General features: G+C 41.9%; 2 protein-coding genes across 6 annotated transcripts in view; one reads left to right on the forward strand and one right to left on the reverse strand.

The window, feature by feature from the left end:
• The window catches only part of pdlim7 (PDZ and LIM domain 7), a 34,421-nt gene extending 23,011 nt beyond the window's left edge, over nucleotides 1-11,410 (forward strand). For all 3 annotated transcript variants that reach the window (XM_086310298.1, XM_086310307.1, XM_086310314.1), the window contains exons 6-11: nucleotides 4,042-4,094; nucleotides 4,272-4,515; nucleotides 7,164-7,344; nucleotides 7,443-7,563; nucleotides 9,933-10,048; nucleotides 10,381-11,410. In XM_086310298.1, coding sequence (XP_086166424.1) covers nucleotides 4,042-4,094; nucleotides 4,272-4,515; nucleotides 7,164-7,344; nucleotides 7,443-7,563; nucleotides 9,933-10,048; nucleotides 10,381-10,467 — 802 coding nt within the window. In that variant the 3' untranslated portion in view covers nucleotides 10,468-11,410. The remainder of the gene's footprint in view (nucleotides 1-4,041; nucleotides 4,095-4,271; nucleotides 4,516-7,163; nucleotides 7,345-7,442; nucleotides 7,564-9,932; nucleotides 10,049-10,380) is intronic.
• A 2,129-nt stretch (nucleotides 11,411-13,539) lies between these two features.
• unc5a (unc-5 netrin receptor A) overlaps nucleotides 13,540-20,777 on the reverse strand; it is a 153,846-nt gene continuing 146,608 nt past the window's right edge. For all 3 annotated transcript variants that reach the window (XM_086310347.1, XM_086310343.1, XM_086310335.1), the window contains 3 exons: nucleotides 19,603-19,767; nucleotides 19,286-19,464; nucleotides 13,540-17,209 (listed from right to left, as the gene is read on the reverse strand). In XM_086310347.1, coding sequence (XP_086166473.1) covers nucleotides 17,044-17,209; nucleotides 19,286-19,464; nucleotides 19,603-19,767 — 510 coding nt within the window. In that variant the 3' untranslated portion in view covers nucleotides 13,540-17,043. The remainder of the gene's footprint in view (nucleotides 17,210-19,285; nucleotides 19,465-19,602; nucleotides 19,768-20,777) is intronic.

Here is a 20,777-nt window from a genome sequence, read left to right on the forward strand (position 1 = left end):
GTTTTGTGGGAAATTCTGGTAGATCTGAAATACTCAGACCGTGCTGTCTAGCACAAACGACCATGATGAATTCAAAGAAATCTAAATTGCCTTTCTTTCTCTTTCCGATGCTCAGTTTGAACTTCAGCGGGTCATCCTGACCATGTCTACAAGGGTAAATACATTCCAGTGCTTCCATGTGATTGGCTGGTTAGTTATCTGGATTAAAGAGAAGCAGGTGTATCAAATGAAATGGCTGACAAATGTGTTTTAATGTATAGTGAAGTTGGAGGTATTACTAAGTGACTAATTAAGAAAAATTAGTGGAAAACTAGCTAGAGTAGGAATGTATCCAGACCAATGTGCTAAATTAGACAAGTTAATCGAGTCAAGCATCAACTTGTAGAGAAATTTCAACTGTAAGAGAGGATTTCAGAGGGGAAAAAAATCAGTGTGTAAAAATATTACTTTATATCTGTAGAAATAACAGTAAGCAGGAAGATACTGAAGAAAGCTTTGTGCAAAGCTTAGATGTGAAGAGCCAATAGGAATGAGGTTTCTCATTCAGCCCTCCTAGGCATGTGCCACCACTGTCGCACATGGTTTTTAGTCACATTCGACTTCTTGCAAAGCTGCATCACCTTTACCTCCTCACTGGGTGGAGGGGTGACACATGTCAGAGGCTTGTTGCTCCATGAAAAATCAAAACCTGCTATTTCCTTTGCCGGATGCTGAGCTGCCAGCAAAGTTCTCTGCTTTCCTCGTTGCTCAGGTTGATGCATCCCACAGGAGTGGATACCCAAAAAGGGGGGAGAGAAAAAAGAGAAACCGGTACAGATGAATCTAAAATCAGAGCTGCAAAGGATGAACAAGAAAAGTGAAAGGAAATGCTCCAGTCAAAAGCTAAATAAATAAATAAAAAATCCCGTCTGCACAGCCTCTGATAGAGAAAATGTGCACCTGCATCATATCAAGCCTCTTGCTGAGCAGGGAGGAGGAGGAGGAGGGGGTTTGAAAGCAGGGAAAATGTCAAGGATAACGCAATCTAGGCTGCTCCAGGTGGGAAGAAGCCGACATAGAGGTGTAGTGCAATTTGCACCTGCAACATTCATCATAGTGAGGTGCAGCAGAGAGAAGAAAGAAACCTCATGGTTGCGAGACAGCCGAGCCATCGGCCTTTCAACACCTATGGGCAGCCTGGCAATGTAGCCGGGGCAGCGGTGTTGAATAGGAGTTTGTTTTGTCAGTTGTTAGGTGAGGTCCCAGATGTGAGGCTTGTCAGTGTGTCTGTGGAGTGGAGGGCAGCTGACCCATGGTCTGTGAGTCACACACGGGCAGAAACAGCCTCTGTCCTTTGTTTGACTCCATCAGCAGACATCCTGCTCATCCAGCCTTCTGACTTCCTCTTACGCATTTTTCTTTCTTTCTGCGGGTTCTTTGCAAAAATCTCATGGTACACAGCAAATCCATCATGTCCAAATTAACACTGTCGGATTTGATTTCAACACTATTAAAGTGTCTATATGGGTCCACACCAGAGAGTGTTAATTTAACTCTTTTTGGAGAGTTGGTACATTAACTCTGATTTAGTGTTAAACACCAAATCTGTCTGGAGTTGATAATTTAACACTTGGTGTTAAGAGTTTATATATTAACTCTCAAAGAGTATTTTAGTTTAACTACGTAAGAGTTATCTTCTAATTCACTCTAAAAAGCGGGAATTTTACTGTTCTGAACTTCTAGAAATTTCTTTTGGAAATAAACATTTACTAAAAAGATGCAATGGTTTTTGAAAAACATTTATTCTGAACTGTGCACCACAATTTCAAAACATTTTCTGAAAGACGTAACAGTGTACATGTTCTCACTTTCATTAGAATTTTGTTTATCAAAAGGTCTGACATGGTAAATGCAAATAACAGCATTCTCATCACTTATTTCTTCAATACAATATGCATGTCCTTCATTCATCCCTTTGTGGAACTTCAACGCACTTCTGCTCTCCCCCATATTCCATCTTCACAAGCATATCCTGTGCAGAGATTGAATAAAAATTAGTTGACACTAATTAATGGCACAAATAATCCAGTAAACAATTGCAGCACAGTAAAAAAAAAAAAAGGAATCCTCTTTGAGCCATTACTTGTGTAAAGTATTTTCCCAAAAGACAAGGACACAGGTAATACTGAACTAAATGTAAAACCTCAACCTTTTTCATTTTTACCTAAACCGTGTGCACAAAACTCTGGAGGGATCTATGCTAACGTAGAATCCAGTCAGGACGTCTGCTACTGCTGTTTGCTCGTGTTTTTATTTTTATGGGCGATCGTTTTCAGGCTTCAAGTAGCACCATTATACCAACATTTCACATTCTACACATTGTTTTAGGTGTATTTGACCAAAAGTTTGACTGAAAATTCACATGCAAGCTTTTTTTCAAGGCTGTGGTATTTGCCCGCAAACAATACCTTTCAGCTAGCTAAAACAGAATATTATGCTATCACCGAGCAACATGGCTAATGCCTTCCACACAGCTTTGTCTCAACTCCAAAGAGCCACAGAAGTAAAAGCTCATAATAACAATTGAAACAATCTTTGAAAAAATGACTTACCAAGCATGGCAAACAACTCAAATATGTAGAGCAAAATGTTCTGAAACGGCTTCACTTCAGCTTCGATTGGAGCCGTGCTGGGGGCGGAGTCTGTGAATTTACTCTGTTGGTGTCATAGCCCCTGTAGGAGTTCAGAGTTAAGAGGTCAAGAGTTAATGTTTCCATTGTAACACCTCCAGATTTGACAGAGAAACACTCATTTTTAACACTCGATTTTAACTACTATCATTTTACACCTCAGAGTTACATTAAAAGAATGTGACTCTGCTTAGAGTAAAATTAACTCTACTTTTGCAAGAAGACTATTAACACCAAAACATTTAACACTTTTGAATTTGCTGTGTAGGAGGTCTTGCGATCCTTAATTTAGAAAGATTTAGCTTCCTTACTGTCACTAGTCCTATAAGCCAGATTCTTGGTATTGCAAAGGGATTTAATGTTCTTTATTATTCCAGAAATAGCAGACGGCTTTTAGGCTTTTTTTTTCTTGCTAGATTGCTCCTAGCTGTAACTTCTGCCTCTGTAGCTACAGTTTTTTTTCCTCGTGTATTTATGTTTGGCGACATAAATAACATTCTTTCATATACAGACTTAACCTGATAAAGGCACAACTATGGGATGAGGTTGGTGTAGGGTAATTGATTTCACAATCTTTCATTTTCTTTACGCTAATGAAAGGGGATTTCATCTCCTTTCATTAGTGTGTTTTAGATGGCACAGTTGATGATGTAAACACGATAGATGCCTAAGGTGCTTTTACAATCCCCGCCCGGTTCTTTTTCTCAAGATAAAAGTCTCCAGAGCTCACTGTCTTGGCTCAGAAGTTGTTTTTCTGTCTTCCGTCAAGATTTGAAGCTTTTTCTGAATATAGTGACGCTTGCTGCGGGTAACAGATCTTTGAAATGTAGAAAACGCTTTATTTCAACACTCCTGCACATGCAAGCTCTAAGCGAAACTCTTCCGCACCCAAATCTGAAAGCAACTGAGTTTCCAGTCGTCTAACTTTGAGCGACGTCAGCCGCCTGAGGAGATGTTGGTGTTTCTTATGCTTTCATGAGAGGCTGCGGCTCTTGAACAGCAGGGCGATGACGCTGAAATCTCGTTCGACTTGATTGATTTTTGAGTCATGATAGAAACTGCTCACTGTTGCTCTTTGATACTGGTGAAATTTCAATTATTGTGCTGCTTTCAGTTAAATCTAATACACTGAATCAGAATGTGTGATCACAACAGGTGGGGGCACCACGCTACCCTGTTAATCCCAATTAATATTAATAATGATGCTTGGAATCATTCACACACAAGGTAATCCGTGGCACAGCATAATGGTGACAGCTTAGCCATGGCAGGAGATATCCAAACATGGCATCCATTGAGAAGTAACTATAGTAGGTGTGTGTGTGTGTGCGCGCATGTCTACCTTTTCTAATTAGTCATTTTCTCCCCACAGCCTTGAGCCAACTCCCTCACCTGCCAAGGCCCAAGCAGCAAATAAACCAGATGGTGAGTTTCTTCTCCTGTTGATGCGTTAAAAAGAGCCCCAGCAGCCTCCGGGAGAGGCTGCGCTAATCGATTCTAAGTCTTAAGTGTCAATACAGCAGCAACAACGCGACACTCAAAGTTGTCACCACAGACATCTGTTTGAAGGGTGGATTGTTATGGGATTTTTGTGGTGTGCAGAATCGACAAGTGCCGCCGCCGCACCAAAGAGTTCTGCTCCTTCCTGCCGACCGCCGTGGGTCTCGGACCCCAATTTTGCCGACCGCTTTCACCCAGACAAGGTCAGCACCGTCGTGACCCAGCACCAGAAGCCAGCCCAGCCCACGCCTATGCAGAGCCGCAGTTCCATCCTGCAGGCTGCACAGCAGGCGCCGGAAGACAGCGGGAGGACCCCCATATGTGGTGCCTGCAACAAAATCATCAGGTGAGGCTGCACCGCTGCTACACACAGGCTGATTCTTTTTTTTTTTTTTTTGTAATTGAAGTCTTTATTTGTTTTTTACGGAGCCCCGCAGGGGACATGGGAGAAAAAAAATTAAGACTGACTTTTGCGAGATCTCGCAAAAGTTTTAGCCGCATTCTTCGGAGGCCGCCAGCTCGAAGCCGACCGGGAGGTCGAGGCACGATGTGCCGGGAAAGCGGTGTTCCTCCCGGCTGTAGTAGGTCTCGACCTCCCGTTAGCTTCGAGCTAGTGGCCGCCAGCTCGAAGCCGACCGGGAGGTCGAGGCACGATGTGCCGGGAAAGCGGTGTTCCTCCCGGCTGTAGTAGGTCTCGACCTCCCGTTAGCTTCGAGCTAGTGGGTGTCAGATCTCCAAAAACGTCGGAGCACTTTTGCAAATATGTGATGTCTTGTAAACCGAGCAGGTATCTGACGTTTACACAACTACATTCACGCCTCAAAATATCTTAAAAGTGTATTTTGTGACCCAGAAAGAGTAACAACTAAGTAGCTGCCGCCATTGTTGGAGTTTTGCGAGATCCCGAGTTTGTTTTGCGAGATCTCGCAAAAGTCCGTCTTAATTTTTTTTTTTCTCCCTAATTTTTTTTTCTCCCATGTCCCCTGCGGGGCTCCGTAGTTTTTAACATTTAACAACATGAAAACATAAACAAAACAACAGAAAAGAAACAAGAAAAGAAAAGACAGCTTCCAATCCCATGGTTAATTCACCTTTGTATTTTGGGTCTATTTTCAATACTTACTATCGGTATACCCGCAAAAAAAAAAGGACAATAAAATCAAATTCTTAAGTTATTCCATTACTGAGTGCCTACACAAACATACAATGCAGCAAGCATAAAATTTAACTAAAGATAATTGCCCTGACCAAATAAATTCCAACCATCTCAGCCAAAAACGCATCCCCATGATTTGTCAAAACCCTCCCTATCATCATTAATCCTAGCCAAGAATTTTTCATACGACACCATTTTCAGCATATTTTCTTCCCACCTATTATATTCTGGAGGAGATGGTTCCTTCCATACACTGAGAATAACTCGAGCCGCTGCGATCACCCCCACCTTTATAACCACAAAGTCATATTTTGAAACCCCAGGTAACACCGACCGATCCCCTAATAAGCACAGTCTTGGTGACAAGGGTATCATCAAACCAATCCACCTTCCTATTTTGTCCAATACTTTTTGCCAAAAGGGATAAACTTTCCCACATTCCCAAATAGCATGCATAAATGTCCCTGGATCTGAACTACATTTCCAGCATATATTACTGGGACTGATTCCCATTCTATAAAGTTTGGACGGAGTGAAGTACCATCTGTGTATTAATTTATACTGAGTAAATTTACCCCTGGCCTCTCTTATATATTTATCAGAGAATGACAAGATTCTACACCAGTCTTCTTTAGAAATTGCACAACTCAGATCTGTCTGCCATATAATCCTCAAGTTTTCACATATCTCTTTTTTTGGATTGTTAAACAGTTTATAGAAAACAGCTGCTCTATGTGCTGTACTGGACAATTCTAAAAACTCCACCACCATATTTGAGCTTTGAGTAAATTTTCCTTTGGTAATACAATCCCTTATTTGTAAATATTTCCAAAAATTATTTTCTCTTATCAAACCATATTTTTGGGTTATTTCAGCGAATGACATAAACACTGCCCCTGAGTAAAGATCACTTATCCTGTGTATGCCTTTGACAAGCCATTCCTTCCAGAACACTGTTTTTCGCCCAATCTGTACAGCAGTGTTGTTCCATAGCGAGGTATAAGGTTGTCTTAAATGAGATGCTCCACACATCTTGTGCACCTCTACCCAGACAGCTTTAGAATACCCAAGCACTGGGTTATTATGAAAGTCTTGTCCATTAATTGCTGAGCCCTGTGAGAGAACATCCAAGGGTGTAAAAGGGCTCACTAGTTCCTGTTCGATCTTCATCCAGCTCAGCTCAGAGTCCGAACCTGTCCAGTGCTTGGCCAGTCTTGACATTTCAAAAGCTAAATTACACAACTTCACATTTGGGAGGGCCATTCCCCCAATGTCTTTAGAGGCCCACATTTTCTTTATATTCACTCTTGGCTTCTTGTTATTCCACAAAAAATCTTTAATTAACTTCTCAAATTGACTAAATACGTGTAAAGGAATTCTTACAGGTACAGATTCTTTTTAACTCGAGCGAGGCTCTCTGTGTTTGCTCCTTGGAGGCTCCTGTTAGAGATGACAATTTAAGACTCTTAATATTCGCGACACACTGCCTGTCTGCAGCAAATTAAGCCAGTCAGCATATTTCACAGAGTGTGGAGACATCTTGTTATCACTCAGAATAACAAAGAAACTCTGGTTGATATTCTGGTCACCATTGCAAACAAAGAGCTTTTATTCATTAATTTTTGAGTGAAGATTCAAATTCTGGAAAACCTAAAATTTGTTTTCAGCGTTTGCTCACATTTCACACAGTCTAGTGTATTTTTGCTGAGTGCCTTTGGATCTTTTTTCAGTCCTCTGTTGAAGCTTTGGATTATTTAGCCAATTTATATTTAAAAAAACAAAACCCCTATTTATGTTACTAAGTCTTTTTTTTTTTTTTTTTTTTTTCTTTTCTCCAGGGGACGGTACCTGGTGGCACTGGGACGGTCTTGGCACCCGGAAGAGTTTACATGCTCGCAGTGTAAGGCGGTCCTGGAGGAGGGGGGCTTCTTTGAAGAAAGGGGAGCCGTCTATTGTACCAAGTGCCACGATAACCGATACGCTCCGAACTGTGCCAAGTGCAAAAAGAAGATCATAGGGGTACGAGCTTCTGTCGTATCCAGCAAAATCAAAACAGCCGTTTCAAAGTTTTTAAAAAAAGTTAACCTTTTTCTTCCCCCCCCCCCCCCCCCCATCAGGAAATCATGCATGCACTGAAGATGACTTACCATGTTCAGTGTTTCAAGTGTGCAGCCTGCAAGAATCCTATCAGGAATCAAGCCTTTTACATGGAGGAGGGTGAACCCTACTGTGAGAGAGGTGAGTAACTGAACCATTGCAGTCCAGACGTACTATACTTCCTATATTGCATACCTGAGCAATCTAAATGCAAATGGTTATTGTGTAAGAGTTGGAGAAGGTACAAAAAACAAAGACCGAAACGGCTTTTTTTGGAGCCACATTCACAAACTGATGCTACTGCTTCACATCCTACATGAAACAACACCAATGCTGTGACACAGTCGATTGTCTTCCAAGGGCCAGGGGAGGATACATACAACTATTCTGATTGGTAGTGATGGCTATGATGTCCTCTGTTGTGTAAAATATGGGGTGAACTCACACCTAGTATAAAAAGCTGAATTCCAATTGAAGCTAGTGTGATTTTACACATCCATTTCCCCTATAGGCCAGCAGGGGGCGACGTCTCTCAGCTTGACAAAGAAGTCAGTTTCTGTAGAAGTGCATGGAAAAAAATGAGTGTACTTCTGTCTTGATTAATGAGCTCTGTAACCACTTTCCTAATGAGTTTTTCTTCTGAATTGCTAGTTTCAAGTCTTATTTAATACAGCTCAGTGTTCACTTTGTAAATTATGGTTCCATTTAGAGTAAAATAGACGATAAAGCAGGGCAAGCTTTAGGGCATCACTATTTCACCATTAACAAGTCGCTACCATACGAGCGTGCAGTATCCTGAGTTTGAGTCTGATCCAAAAACCATAACATGCAGTCTGTGCTTCAACTGTGCTCCAAAAGATGGTAAATGTCCGCCTTTCTTTTACGATTTCATCACTCTTTAGGACAGTTTGGTTCCAGACTTGCGTGTCTGGTGAGAAAAGGATAGTTTACTTATAATAAAGACCTCAGTCATGACCAAATGTGTAGTTCGACTGTGTTTTCTCTCAAGGACTCTGTTCATTCATTCAAACAATACAACACTGAAGGCTTCACAAAACATAAAGGCGTCACCATGGTGAAAAATCCTCTGCTGGAAATAAAAGCAGTCGCATTTATGTCGTTCTAAGGAATAGTTGCTACTACTACTAATAACTGCAACAATGACAGTAGCAGATGGAAGCACCCACAGAAACCTGTGCTTTAATAAAAAGTTTAATTCTAAACTCGAGTCCAAGCCAGATAGCATTTGCCTGAGCGTGCTGAAAATCCGAGTGTGCAGATCAATTAGTTCCAGCGCCGACTGAGAACATCTCGAGTCATGTAAGACGCCCCGCGACTTCACACGTGGATCGAGCCCGATTATAAATCTGCACTGGCCTCAAGTCCACAGATGAGACAGAGCAGGCTGACACCCACGAAGCACGTTTTAAATGGATGCTACAGCTCGGCCCACGTCATAGACGTCGGGGTACAAAATCTTTAAATTCAGCCAGTGCATGAATCGGGTGTAGCGTGCATTTTGTGATAAAATTGTTTCCTCTCTACAGTGCATCCTCTCCAGTCTATCTGAAATAATTGTGATTATTTTCTTTGTAAAAATCAAACTATTTCTGACACGTTTTGTCAAACATTGTAGTATTGCTGTGGGGTTTGGCAGAAACCTACATCGAGAGTCTCCTGGCACATGCCGCAGTCAATCATAAAGTGTGATGTTTTCATCTGCTGTAATCTATTTAGCTCCAGTTTACTTCATACATACCTCTATTGGGTTTTATGAATGGTGCGTGCTCTTCTATTATGATATAAATGAGTTAGCGGGGCATCTGACGTGGATTGCGGCTTTATCAGAGGCGAAGCCAGAACCTGGGTACTCATATTCTGAATAATGCCTTCAGCTCTGATAAACATTCTGCTGCCTCAGCATCTTTCAGGGATTGTACAGCTCTCACCCACTCACTCTTGAGAAGCAGCATTATAACCTGACACCCCCCCCCCCCCCCCCCCCCCCCCCGAGTCCTTGTGCTGAAAGAGACTGGCAAATCCAGTCAAGTATCTGGAGCAATTTCCACCTCATCCTAATCCCACCCCTACACTCTGGAAAGGCACTAATGTACAGTGGGTGGACACAATAACACAAACAGTATAGATATCAAATGGCCAATAAGAAGAGGAGCCGGCATTTGGCATCAAAGCAGCTCTATACGTCTTTATTTTACACCGTTCAGTCCCTTAAGTGGTTGCGTGTAGCGTGTAGTGAGGATTGCTCATCTCGGAGCGGCAAACAGCCTCCACTTCTTCTTTTAAAGATGAAAGATGTGGAAAAGGATTTCAGTCTCTACGGATCCCGTAAAGGTTAAGCGATGTTTACAAACGGCGATTGCGGAGGCCGGGGCGATTCCTTGGCCTGATGCGGGCAACGATAAAAGCTCTTTTGAGTTAAAAATGTAATCTTATATTCACCTTATCTTACATTTCTTCTGCTCGCCACCCCTCCTCCCCCTCCTCTCCAGACTATGAGAAGATGTTTGGCACCAAATGCCATGGCTGTGACTTCAAGATTGATGCCGGGGATCGGTTTCTGGAGGCCTTGGGCTACAGCTGGCACGATACGTGCTTCGTCTGTGCTGTAAGTCATTTTGATGGATATAGCTCCTTGTGGGCTCTCTTTGCCCCCGTATCTCGCAGCTGTCCCAGTACAATGGTACCTGGAGAAAAAAATTTGCCTCCATGTCTGGACCTCAAGCTTTCTCTCTCTCTCAGCCTGTCACCTGCAGTCTATCACTCTCTATATCTCTCTCATTCTGTGAAGAAAACTGAAAGCAAATGCAGTCAAGTAAAGCTTGCTCTGGCCACTAGAAACTGTAAATTCACATCAGCAGTGTTGAAGTCTGATATCTACTCTGCCCTCGTTTCCCAATCCGTCTCTCTCACTTTGTGTGTCTCCTTTCATCTTTAAAGCTCTGCCAAATCAACCTGGAGGGGAAGACGTTCTACTCGAAGAAGGATAAGCCCCTGTGCAAAGGCCATGCTTTTGCTCCAGTGTGAGAGAGCGAGGCACATCTTCAGAAGAAGGAGCACTGCTCTCTCCCTTCTCTTTACCCCCTGACACTTCCGTAGACGCACCACATCCCTTCTTGCCACACACCTTGTTAAACTAAGTCCTTTCTCTCTGTGCTGCAGACTTTTTGTTCTCGAGGCTTAATGCTGGCTGCACGTACCGTCACTTTACTCTGCTGTTAGGAGACTTCTGATGGCACTGCCTCTAATGCCAAATGCTGTGTTGCATAACTGGAAGGAGTCGAGGAATTATGTCACGCCATCGGTAACTTTTTGACTTCCAAGTTGTTTTTAGGTCATGAAAAAAATGTCACCGCAGGTCACGTCGATTTGTAGTTGTTAGCGGAGTAATCTCCTGCCTCTGTTCTCCTCGTCCTTGTTAATTCAAGTCACCAACTTGAAGGAGTCATTGAGCCTCTAATAATCTCTCATATTGCAGTAATGATCAAGCAATTCTCTTGCACTAAGTGTAGTGAAGTTCTGGCCCCATACAGGACCCCAGCCCACTCATCGGCTCTCACTGCAGCACCCTTTAATGTAATGGGGGGCCAGTCAAGCAGAAAAGGAGGTGTCCATTTCTGCTTGACTGGATCTCCTCCACAGAATCACTAACTACTTATTACTTTGACTCTGGCAAGTCAGAGCGCATACTCCAGCTTGAAGAGTCATTTAGAATGATGTAGTAATTAACCCATTTTTAATCATCATACACGCGGGTGATGGAGATTGATTTTTAACTTTCCCTTTGATTTGACTTTTTTTTTTTAAATGAGACAAAATAAGTCTTTAAGTGTTCCCCATGTCACTGTGATATTCTTCCTTAGAGTACTTTCAAGTCACTGAATCTGTATTTATATTGCTTCAAAAGTGGCCTGTAAGTGTTGTTTTTATTGCAGCTGAAAGTTTCAAATAAAATTATTTAGTAATTCCATGTGCCAGGTCATTTTGTTTCTCTTGGAAACACTCCCATCTGTAACAATTTTTAAAATTGTCAATTGCCATCTTTGCTCTTTTTTTCCAAAACCCTGCTGAAGCCTTTGTATGCTCCTATAAATATAATCAACGAAGTGATACTGAAATAAGTGGCATTTTATCTTAACTGGTAGGTAGCCAGGTGCTTAAAACATCATTCTTGCTGGAATAGCTACATTTTGTTTGGGTGAGAAGCTCCTCTTAAAAGCTTAGCATCAGCAGTGGTAGCAGTGGGTCAGCAGCTAGCCTGCAGTCCAGAGTTTAAAAAACAAAAAACTGACGCCAAAGGTGAAGCTCACAAATGAATGTTTCTTGTTGTTTTTAAACACTCCTTGGTATAATGAGGCATATCTGCAACTCCAAAGCGTATTATCTTCTTTTAATCTTTAACCATTGGAGAGCGCTAAGCTAGCCATTTGTACCTTAAGCTAGGCTAATTGTTACAGACTTTAGCTCAATGGTTATGTGTCATGGAGATGCAAGATGAGGGTCCTGAGATGATCAGAGGTTTTACAGTTCATGAAATGTTGCACACTTAATTAATTTTTTTATTTTCTAAGACCAGTGGTCTCAAACTCCAGTCCTCGAGGGCCGGTGTCCTGAAACTTTTCCTTGTGTGCCTGTTGCAACACACCTGAATACAATTAGGTCATTCACAAGACTATGAAACTGCATGCTGAGGTGCCATTTCAGCCATTTGATTCATGTTACAGCAGCTCATGAGTGAGTGAACATGGTGCAAAAAATGTACTTTTAGAAGTACTTTTTTTCAAAACCCTTATTTAAATTTACTTGAGTTGAGTTAGGGGCTGCCACCTCAGCATGCAGTCAAGTTCTAGAGTCTTACTAATGACCTACTGATTTTACTCAGGTGTGTTGGAACAGGGACAAATAGAAGCTCAAGGACTGGAGTTTGAGACCCCATTTTGGACCATTACCATTTAGAGAGGAATCCTCTAACAGCGTCCTGACATTTTACAGCAAAATCTGTCAGGGAAAAAGATTTCCCTTGCAATATATATTTTTTTCCATCAGATTCAATTGGTGATTCTGTTTGTTTATATCCTGGTCACCACAGAAATTAGTGAGTTTAGATACAGCTTTAAAGTAAATCCCCAGCTACGTGCCCAGAGGTGTTTTTAAAAATGGATGCCAAGCTGTAAAACCTGCTTCTTTGTCTGAACCATGCATTGATTATGACATGTGCCAAAAATGTATCTTTGATCAAGTGAGCAAGTTCAGTCTACGAAACATTTTAGTTTGAATATTTTAATCAGCTTTTCTGGCTCAACTTCAATGCAGGATGAGGCAGTAGACCAGTGGTTCCTCAAACTGGAAGACATAGGATTATTGCTGGTGGGGTGTAGATAACCAGGGGGAAATATACAGATTGAAAATAAACTGAATAAATTTTTGTAGGGCAAATAACTTATTTGCTCTGAAACTCTTGGCTTTTGAACAGAGTCATTATAGTTCTGTTTTCTACTTATTTTGTTTGAACTTTCAGTGTTATGAGCTATAAGGAGGGTATTTCTCAAATCTAGTAAAATCAGCACCATTTCACAACATAAGGATTTTCTCCAGCTACTCCAGTTTCCTTCCACAGTCTAAAGCCATGCTTGTTAGCTTATTTGACCTTAGGTGGGAATAGTCATCTGTGTTAGCTATGCAATAGACTGGCGACCTGCCCTCAGCGTACCCTTTCCTCCGATGACAAGCTCCGGAGTAAGTTTAATAAAAAGGTGATGTACGAAGGTCCTACTCAATGAGTCATACTATTCAGTGAGCCCTTGTGTGCTATGAGTGGGAGCACAGTCATCCTGGAAGAGACCATCAGGACAGAAATGTTTCATCATAAGGTAAAAATGATGACTCAGTAGTGATTGACATTGACATTTCCATCTCAGGGGACAAGATGATCCAAACTATGACAGCAAAATTTCCCACACAGAACCACTGGATCCCTTCACCGTAGCAGGAAAGGCTCCAGGTTAATCAGCCAAAAAGCTTTGCATTTAATCCCATGGCAAGAAGAACAACAGACGCATTTCATAAAAGATCCAACTCTTCAAGTAAAAGATCCAGGCCTTGATTTAACAATATATAATTTATTTACAACAATTTTCGGATTGAATTACTATACATACCTTTCTGAAATGTCATAGATAGATATATATATACATAAGGCCAAGTAAATACTTGAAAGCACTTAGAAACGAATTTCCAAAATTCTACCCACAAATCCATATCATTGTCCAAAAAAGTACAGAAAATCTCCCTTAGCAGAAGTTTTTCCATCGCCACAAAAGTTTCGACAACAATTTACATTAACGATAGGGAACACAAAAAAAGGTTAAAAACAAAGGAACATAAAGGAGGATTATACAATTGCATAAGCGCTGTGGCATGTAATAAATACAGCATTTTTGACTTGCAGAAAGGCAAGGAACATTGAATCAAGGAACTAAAGAGAAAAAACCATTCACAAGTACAGAAGGCTATTGTTCTTACTTCAAAAAGAAAACAGTTTAGTAAGAGTGACGGGGAGGTATGCACACACCCAATCTCTCTCACACACACACTCAAATACATCCTTGACACTGAATAGTAATGAGTGACACAAAAAGTACAGTGCTGAGATGTTACATTTCTCCCCATAACACAGGGGTGAACTGACAGTATAAACCCTTGAACAAAGCTTGTATGTTACTGACACATACTTACACAGAATTATCAGGCCTGGGTTTTCTCTCAAACTGTATTCATCGTGCACACACTGAGTCATAGCAGAATTGTTAGATTTGTCGGATGAGCTAGATGTGAAGATAAGATGCTCAACATCCTGGCGGCTGGTGAATTACATTACTGAAATGTGCTTAGGCAACATATCCAAGACGATGACGGAGGGGGATGAAGAAACACACACATGCGCTCTGACTGTACAGCTGCCGTGGCTCATCTAAACGTGCCTAACCGACGCCCTCACTCTCCAATTAGCCACGCAGCCCGCGCGGTGACTCGTTAAGCACAAGTGACAGTTTCCACCTTGGATTTTTAAATGCTTAGTTACAGAAATCATCAGGTGCGCAGAGTTAAGGACGAACAAAACGTCGACAGAAAGCTTTCCTGTGAAACAGTCTCGAAACCCTTAACACTGCAAATAGTCTGCTAGATCGCCAAACAACAGTATATAGGCAAACACGTCACGGTTTTAGACTTGACAAATGCTGCGCCAGTTAAGTGTCTTTTTTGGCTTCATATTAAAATATAATTTACATTTGTTTACAAAGTGATAAGGTGACACAGAGTACTGCGTAAACAAACTGCATTGAGATGCCTTAAAATGAGGGAAAAAGGAAAGACAATGAAAGAGACAACTACTCTAGAAAACAGTGGATTCGTGGACACAGCGTGAGGATGCGGTGGCCCTCGAAATGATATTCAGAAAACTTTGGTTAACAATTCTGCTGATATACAGTATGCAAAGTGACAGCACACGGCTGGTATAGAAAAGTATTTACAAATTATGCACGGCGATCTGATTCAACGTGAAAAGATTTTGAGTTTCTGATCATTTTCACGGCATCTTTATATAAACTGGTAACGGGACTCTGAGGGGAGATGTGGTTTAACGAGATGGGTTAAACGAGCAAGGCGATGGGCGACGGTATAAAAAGAAAGTCAAACTTTCTGCCTGCTACAAGGAAACTAATGTACATTCCAAAAAATCTGACAATCATTTCATCTTAAAGGTTAAAAACCATTCGAGCCCGCAGGATTGGGCCGTCCTCGCTGTTTGAATGAAAAGGGGCGGGGTTTTCATTATAGCTTTGAACAGACAACTTCACATGCAACCCTGAGGCAGACATAGAGAGAACCTATGGCTAGTTTGGGACTGCTCACACCTCACCGAAGGAAAATTGCTAAACGAGAAATTTTTGTGTTTGTTTGACAGATTCGTTACGAGAAAAAGAAAAATACTGTTAGTGAAATACGACAGAATGCAAATGCGCCGCTGCAGTTTATGGATTTTTGCATGAATCTATTGGATAATTGTTGCTGTCTGGATACAGATAGCCAAAAAAAAATTCCTTTCAAAGCATCTATTTGTGAGCAGAGGGGGTGACATTAAGAAAAAGCTGCTCTTTATTTTATCTGAGAGATGGGCTTCTCTCTGATGTGGAAATACTGTTTGCCACACAGCAAATGCAGAATTCCCACCAACATTGCTTTATGAATAATACAAACAAAGCTGCACAATTACCCTTTCAACATGAGTAATCTTGTGATGATTTTGAAGAATTTGTTGTCAGATTTTTCTGAGGGAAAGTGCTCTACATAATTCATATGGAATAATAACCCTTCGGGCCATGTTTTTAGACTACAAAAATCAATGTAATCAAGAGGAAAATGTCATTTTAGAAATGAGCTTTGACGACATTCAGCGTTTGCACACGTGCAGTCGGCGTGCCTCTCGGCCCTATGGCCTCTTCATTAAGCTGTGGAATTTAAAACAGAGAAACGCCACGATGAACGATTGGGGTAATATAAAATGTGGAAACCTTATGGATCAAAATCAGAAGGCTTTAAATAGAAATTTCCTTTAAAATATGACTTTAAGTCAAGATATTAATCACTTCAAAAAAAAAAAAAAAAAAAAAAGGGATCCAGAGAACTCAAACCTCACATATATCGATTTAAAAGGAGGAAAAGCTCCAAAGCGTCTCACTGGATCAAGATGTTAGATTCACAATAGTGATACCGGCTGGACTACAACACACACAAACGCACACACAAACTACATGAGATGGGTTTTTGGGGGGCTCAGACACACAATCTGTTTTTAAACCAGCAAGTCCAGAATCTGCTACAAGCCGTCTGTGTGTTAAACAGATTATGTGACTCACACACGCACACAGTCTCACTAGGTTGCTTTAAAATAAAATAAAAAAGGTAAAGGAAAAAAAAAAAAGTGGGCTAATCTTCTGAGTTGATGTCATGTGACGAACCTGCCAATTGCATATGTTGCTGGTTCTCTTTAACCTGAAATGACCTGCACCCTTTTTTGCCACCTTCCTTTTAACTGACTGTTTAAAAACACACGGTTTTTGAATCCAAGTTCAAAAATTAACGACTGAATTTGCAATATTGGCCATTACTAATAGCGTTACATTTGCATATTGCTCCTTGTTAAGCCGTACGCGGCCTGTTTAGAAGAGTTAATTTGATGTTACCTTTGCAGCAGAACTAGGGTATGGACTAATTTAACTTGGGTCTTTGATGGGAAATAAAAGGTACTTTCTCTACTGAGTCTGTGAATACGTTTTCCCCAAACACACACACACCCAAACTCTACCCCCTTGTTCCTCATTTGGTCTGTCATTTAAAGATTTTTACTGTGTTTCATGGGAAATAGGGACTCAATCCTACATAAACACTTTCTTATCTTCTAAAGTGAAGAAAAGGAACGCTGGGACAGCTCTGTTCTTCGATTCCCGCTGCAGTTATTGTTTTTTTATGTGTGTAAGAATGCGTATTAGTGTATCACGTTGTGTACTTTTCCTCGGCACCAGTCTGTCCCTCTTTTCTAGGTTAGCACTCGCCATCGGAGACCAGGAATATCATGGCTTCCTGTTTGCCGATGTCGGCCATGACCGTGGCCAGCTGGTTGATGTTGCCGCTGTGGAAATGTTGCGCCTCCCATAGGTCCAGGATCACAGAGGTTGGGCTTGCTTTGGATGCAAAGAAACTCATGTGTCTGCGGGGTGAGAGAGAGCAGAGAACACAGAAAATTAATTAAATCAAGCAACGCGCACACATCAGAAAGCAGAGCCTCTCATTTTCTCTCCACCTAAAGAGTGTCAGGAAAACCTTTCACCGGGTATTTTATTGTGCTGCCTCTTCTTCTAACTCTGTCAATGTCAGGTTTTATTGTGGGTTATATTGCTACATCCTGATATCTAGTGTCGGCGCACTAAGTAAAAAAATGATAAAAGCTACAAGAACAGTCGGAGCTCTCGAAACTGCCGTTACGTACAGACTCTCTAACAATTCTCATTTGAAGCTTAACTCCACAACCCTCATTCCCTCTTTATTTGATGTTGAAATTGGCCCCAAAATCCCATATAGTAAATCCTATATAGACTTTCACAGTTAAGTCGGAAGTGACCTTTTCTATTTTGGGAGCAGAACCTTTACGATCAAACCCAATCAATGACAACAAAGCAGTGGCCCGAGTCAGCTAGATATTTGATGTTGAGTGGGACCTTATCCCCGCGGTAGCCGAAGATGCTTGTTTGATTAAATGGCATTTCTCTGTTTTTCCAAATGTCCGGGGCTTTAACTCTTATGTAGAACCCACATGACATTAAAAAGGAGAACGATGTAAAGCACAAAGAATCACCGTGCCGTGTGGGTGTTTCGGTGAGGGGGGAAAGGGGAGACAGGAAAATGCCACCGAGCCTTTTTCACCTTGAGAAAGGTCAGACGGAGTCAGACTTCCTCGTGTGTTTCTGTTTGTCTGGTGAAGCATTATGTGGAGGTTATAAACACGTGAGTGCAGCGGTAGGACACAAGCACCGGGAACACATCGTCACCGTGCTATTTTAAGTCAATTGGATTTTATAGAACGTGAACGGCTCTGGCTCTGCATCAGGACAACGCAACAAAGAGGAGCGTTGGTCAAAAAAAAAAAAATCTTTTGGGAATGAACCTCTGTTTCATTATCAAAGTTTAAAAAAAAGAAACAAATGTGTCAACCCTGCTTATTCACCTCGCCGCGTGAAACAAGAGCTTATCTTGTATGGCTCAGACGCAGCCGCTCGTACCGTCCTGGGAAAGAAAGATCAAATAAAAGGTTCTTGGCATTTTAAGTTTTATTGATTGGTCCCGTTCCGCTCGGTCTGAACACTTTACACGCGCAGAAACAAACACAGAAATGCAGCATGACAGAATGCCAAGGAGCTGCAGCCTTTTGAGGAAAACACGTTGTTAAGGACAGATCAAACAACGGAGCAGTTGTTCCTTCCTGAGGTCTAAATGAGAATTGATTATGTTGAGCAAAACATTGCTAATTAAACCTGTAGTGCATCAATTCAATTTGTGATTAATTGGGGTAAATAAAAGTTGATTGGACAAATTAAGTGTACCTATTTGATTTCATTACCAGGTAGAAATTAAATTGGAGGATAAGAGATCAATGCCCGACTACGCTCTTGTTACAGGTGCTTTGGTGATAGAGTACAGTAGCTGTGAGAACGAAGTGGTCGGCACAGATCCAAACCTATTCCAACTTTATCCCCCCCCCCTCCCCTCCCTGCATTTCCAATTACAGCTGTTAAGCAGAATGTAGCAGGTAGAAGTTTAGCTGCAGACTTTAAGCTTCTTACCTGTTTCTGAGGGAGAAATGAAGAAGGGGGTCATGTTTTCTTGCAGAAATGATAGCTGTATCCATCAAGTCCGCATTAATCCTATAATACTAGCTGTGTCAAAAGAGGATTAGCTTGCTAAAGCATTACTCTGTTTACCTGAACTTTAGGAAAAACACTCCGCTGAGGTGAATCACTCCACACCGATTGTGCTTGATTACTGAAATTTCACTGTTTTTCTGCCAACATCTGTATTAGTACACCTCTTTACTATCATTATTTTGAGTGAGCTGTATTCACATATTGTGCATAACTCTGCTGTGAAACCTCACTTCCAAGAGGTTTGGATAAATAAGGCTCATCAGAATTTCTTCAGAGCTTTCAAAGCTAAGCCGCTGGCTCCGACATGCCTTGACAACGATCAGATCAGCAATCAGATAAGGCGTTATTGTAAAGCTGATCTTTACCTCTCGAGTTTAAGTCTTTGTGCTAGCATTCTCCAGTCGGCTCCGTTGGGACAGGGGGCGTCCAGGCTGCTGCAGATCTTCTGCCTGATGAGGTACGGGATCTGAAAGGCGCTGGGTCCCGCCAGAGCTGTGGCGTTACTGTCCATTAACAGAAACTCAGAGTCCAACGCTCGAGTGTCCTGGAAAGGGGGGACAAAAAGCCACACAGGTTTTCTGAGCTCAGCAGAAAAATCATCTCCTTTACAAATACCCAAAATGATAAATAGTAGCTGCGGCATAATCAACCGCAGCTTTTAAGTGAGCAGAACGAACGTTACCTTGGCAATGTTAAAGTCCAGGCTAAAGCTCTGTCCCTCCCCCTCCACCTGCCACACACACAGCTGGCAGGTGAGCTCGCAGGTGCTGAGGCTGAGCCGCTCCAGAGTGAACGTGCAGTGCAGGTACCGCTGGGAACCGTTCCAGATGTGGTAGAACGGGATCTCCTGCAGTAGAAGAAGAAGGAAAAAAAGAAGCACATGCAGCAGCACAGTCAGAACTGCATGTCTGAAACGCGCCACAACACGACCGCCTGCCTAGAATACACTGAGATTATCATTAATTACACTGACATAAGCTGTCATCATTATGGCTAAGTATATCTGAGGCAGCGGAATGACAACGTTCAATTAAGTTAAAGGGAATAAATGCGCTGTTACTGACAAATAGAATCTTTAATAGGAGTTAAGAGCTGCCAGCCCGACTCTGCTGATAACAGAAGAAATCAAACTTTGGATTTTAATAGATTACACGCGCAATCTGTCACGCTGGCAATGGAAGCATTTTTTTTTTCCTTTTCATCTATTTTCATTAACTTGCTTTAGCTTTGTACTAACTTTCAGGCAGATATATAAATGGTGGCGTTAGTGTAAATGCTGAAATATCACACCACTACTTTAAAGCTAAAGCACATCACGCGGCGAATGCATAAGCATACTCAATAGCTGCTGTATCGGCTTCAGCTTCTGTCTAGCAAACGGATACCAGGGAGTCTTTGGGAGAATGCATTTGAGGCTGCAATTTCTACCCCCTCTCTCGTCTGCTGCATATTCATGACTTGTTTGCATAACCCAGGAGAAGCACTGTTGTAATGCTGGAGAAAGAGGGGGGGAAAAAAGTGCACACTAACTCCTCGCTTTACCAGAGTTCAACGGCTACCAGGGTTCTCAGTCGAAAAGAAGTGTGGCCTGCAGCACATCCTACTAACCAAATGGGGGCACTGTTACCCAGGCAGACTGGCAACAGAGCAGCCGAGTGAAACACACAGAAGTCTTCATGGGCCCCAGGGAGACTAAAGGCCTTTTTGACTGCACTGCTGAGAGGGGAATAACACTTCCAAATGAACAGCCACAGTCCAGAGGAATAAGCCTCTGTTCTGGGTGCATTGTTGCCGCCTTGCTTGCTTGGCACAGTCTGCATGCTCTCATTGGGGACCCGGTACTCAATGCTCACATAG

This window comes from Aulonocara sp. 'chitande type north' Nkhata Bay, linkage group LG2, assembly GCF_057382095.1.
Source record: "Aulonocara sp. 'chitande type north' Nkhata Bay isolate Kocher_YH1m ecotype deep benthic linkage group LG2, A_spYH_male_GT1.1, whole genome shotgun sequence".
NCBI lineage: Eukaryota > Metazoa > Chordata > Actinopteri > Cichliformes > Cichlidae > Aulonocara > Aulonocara sp. 'chitande type north' Nkhata Bay.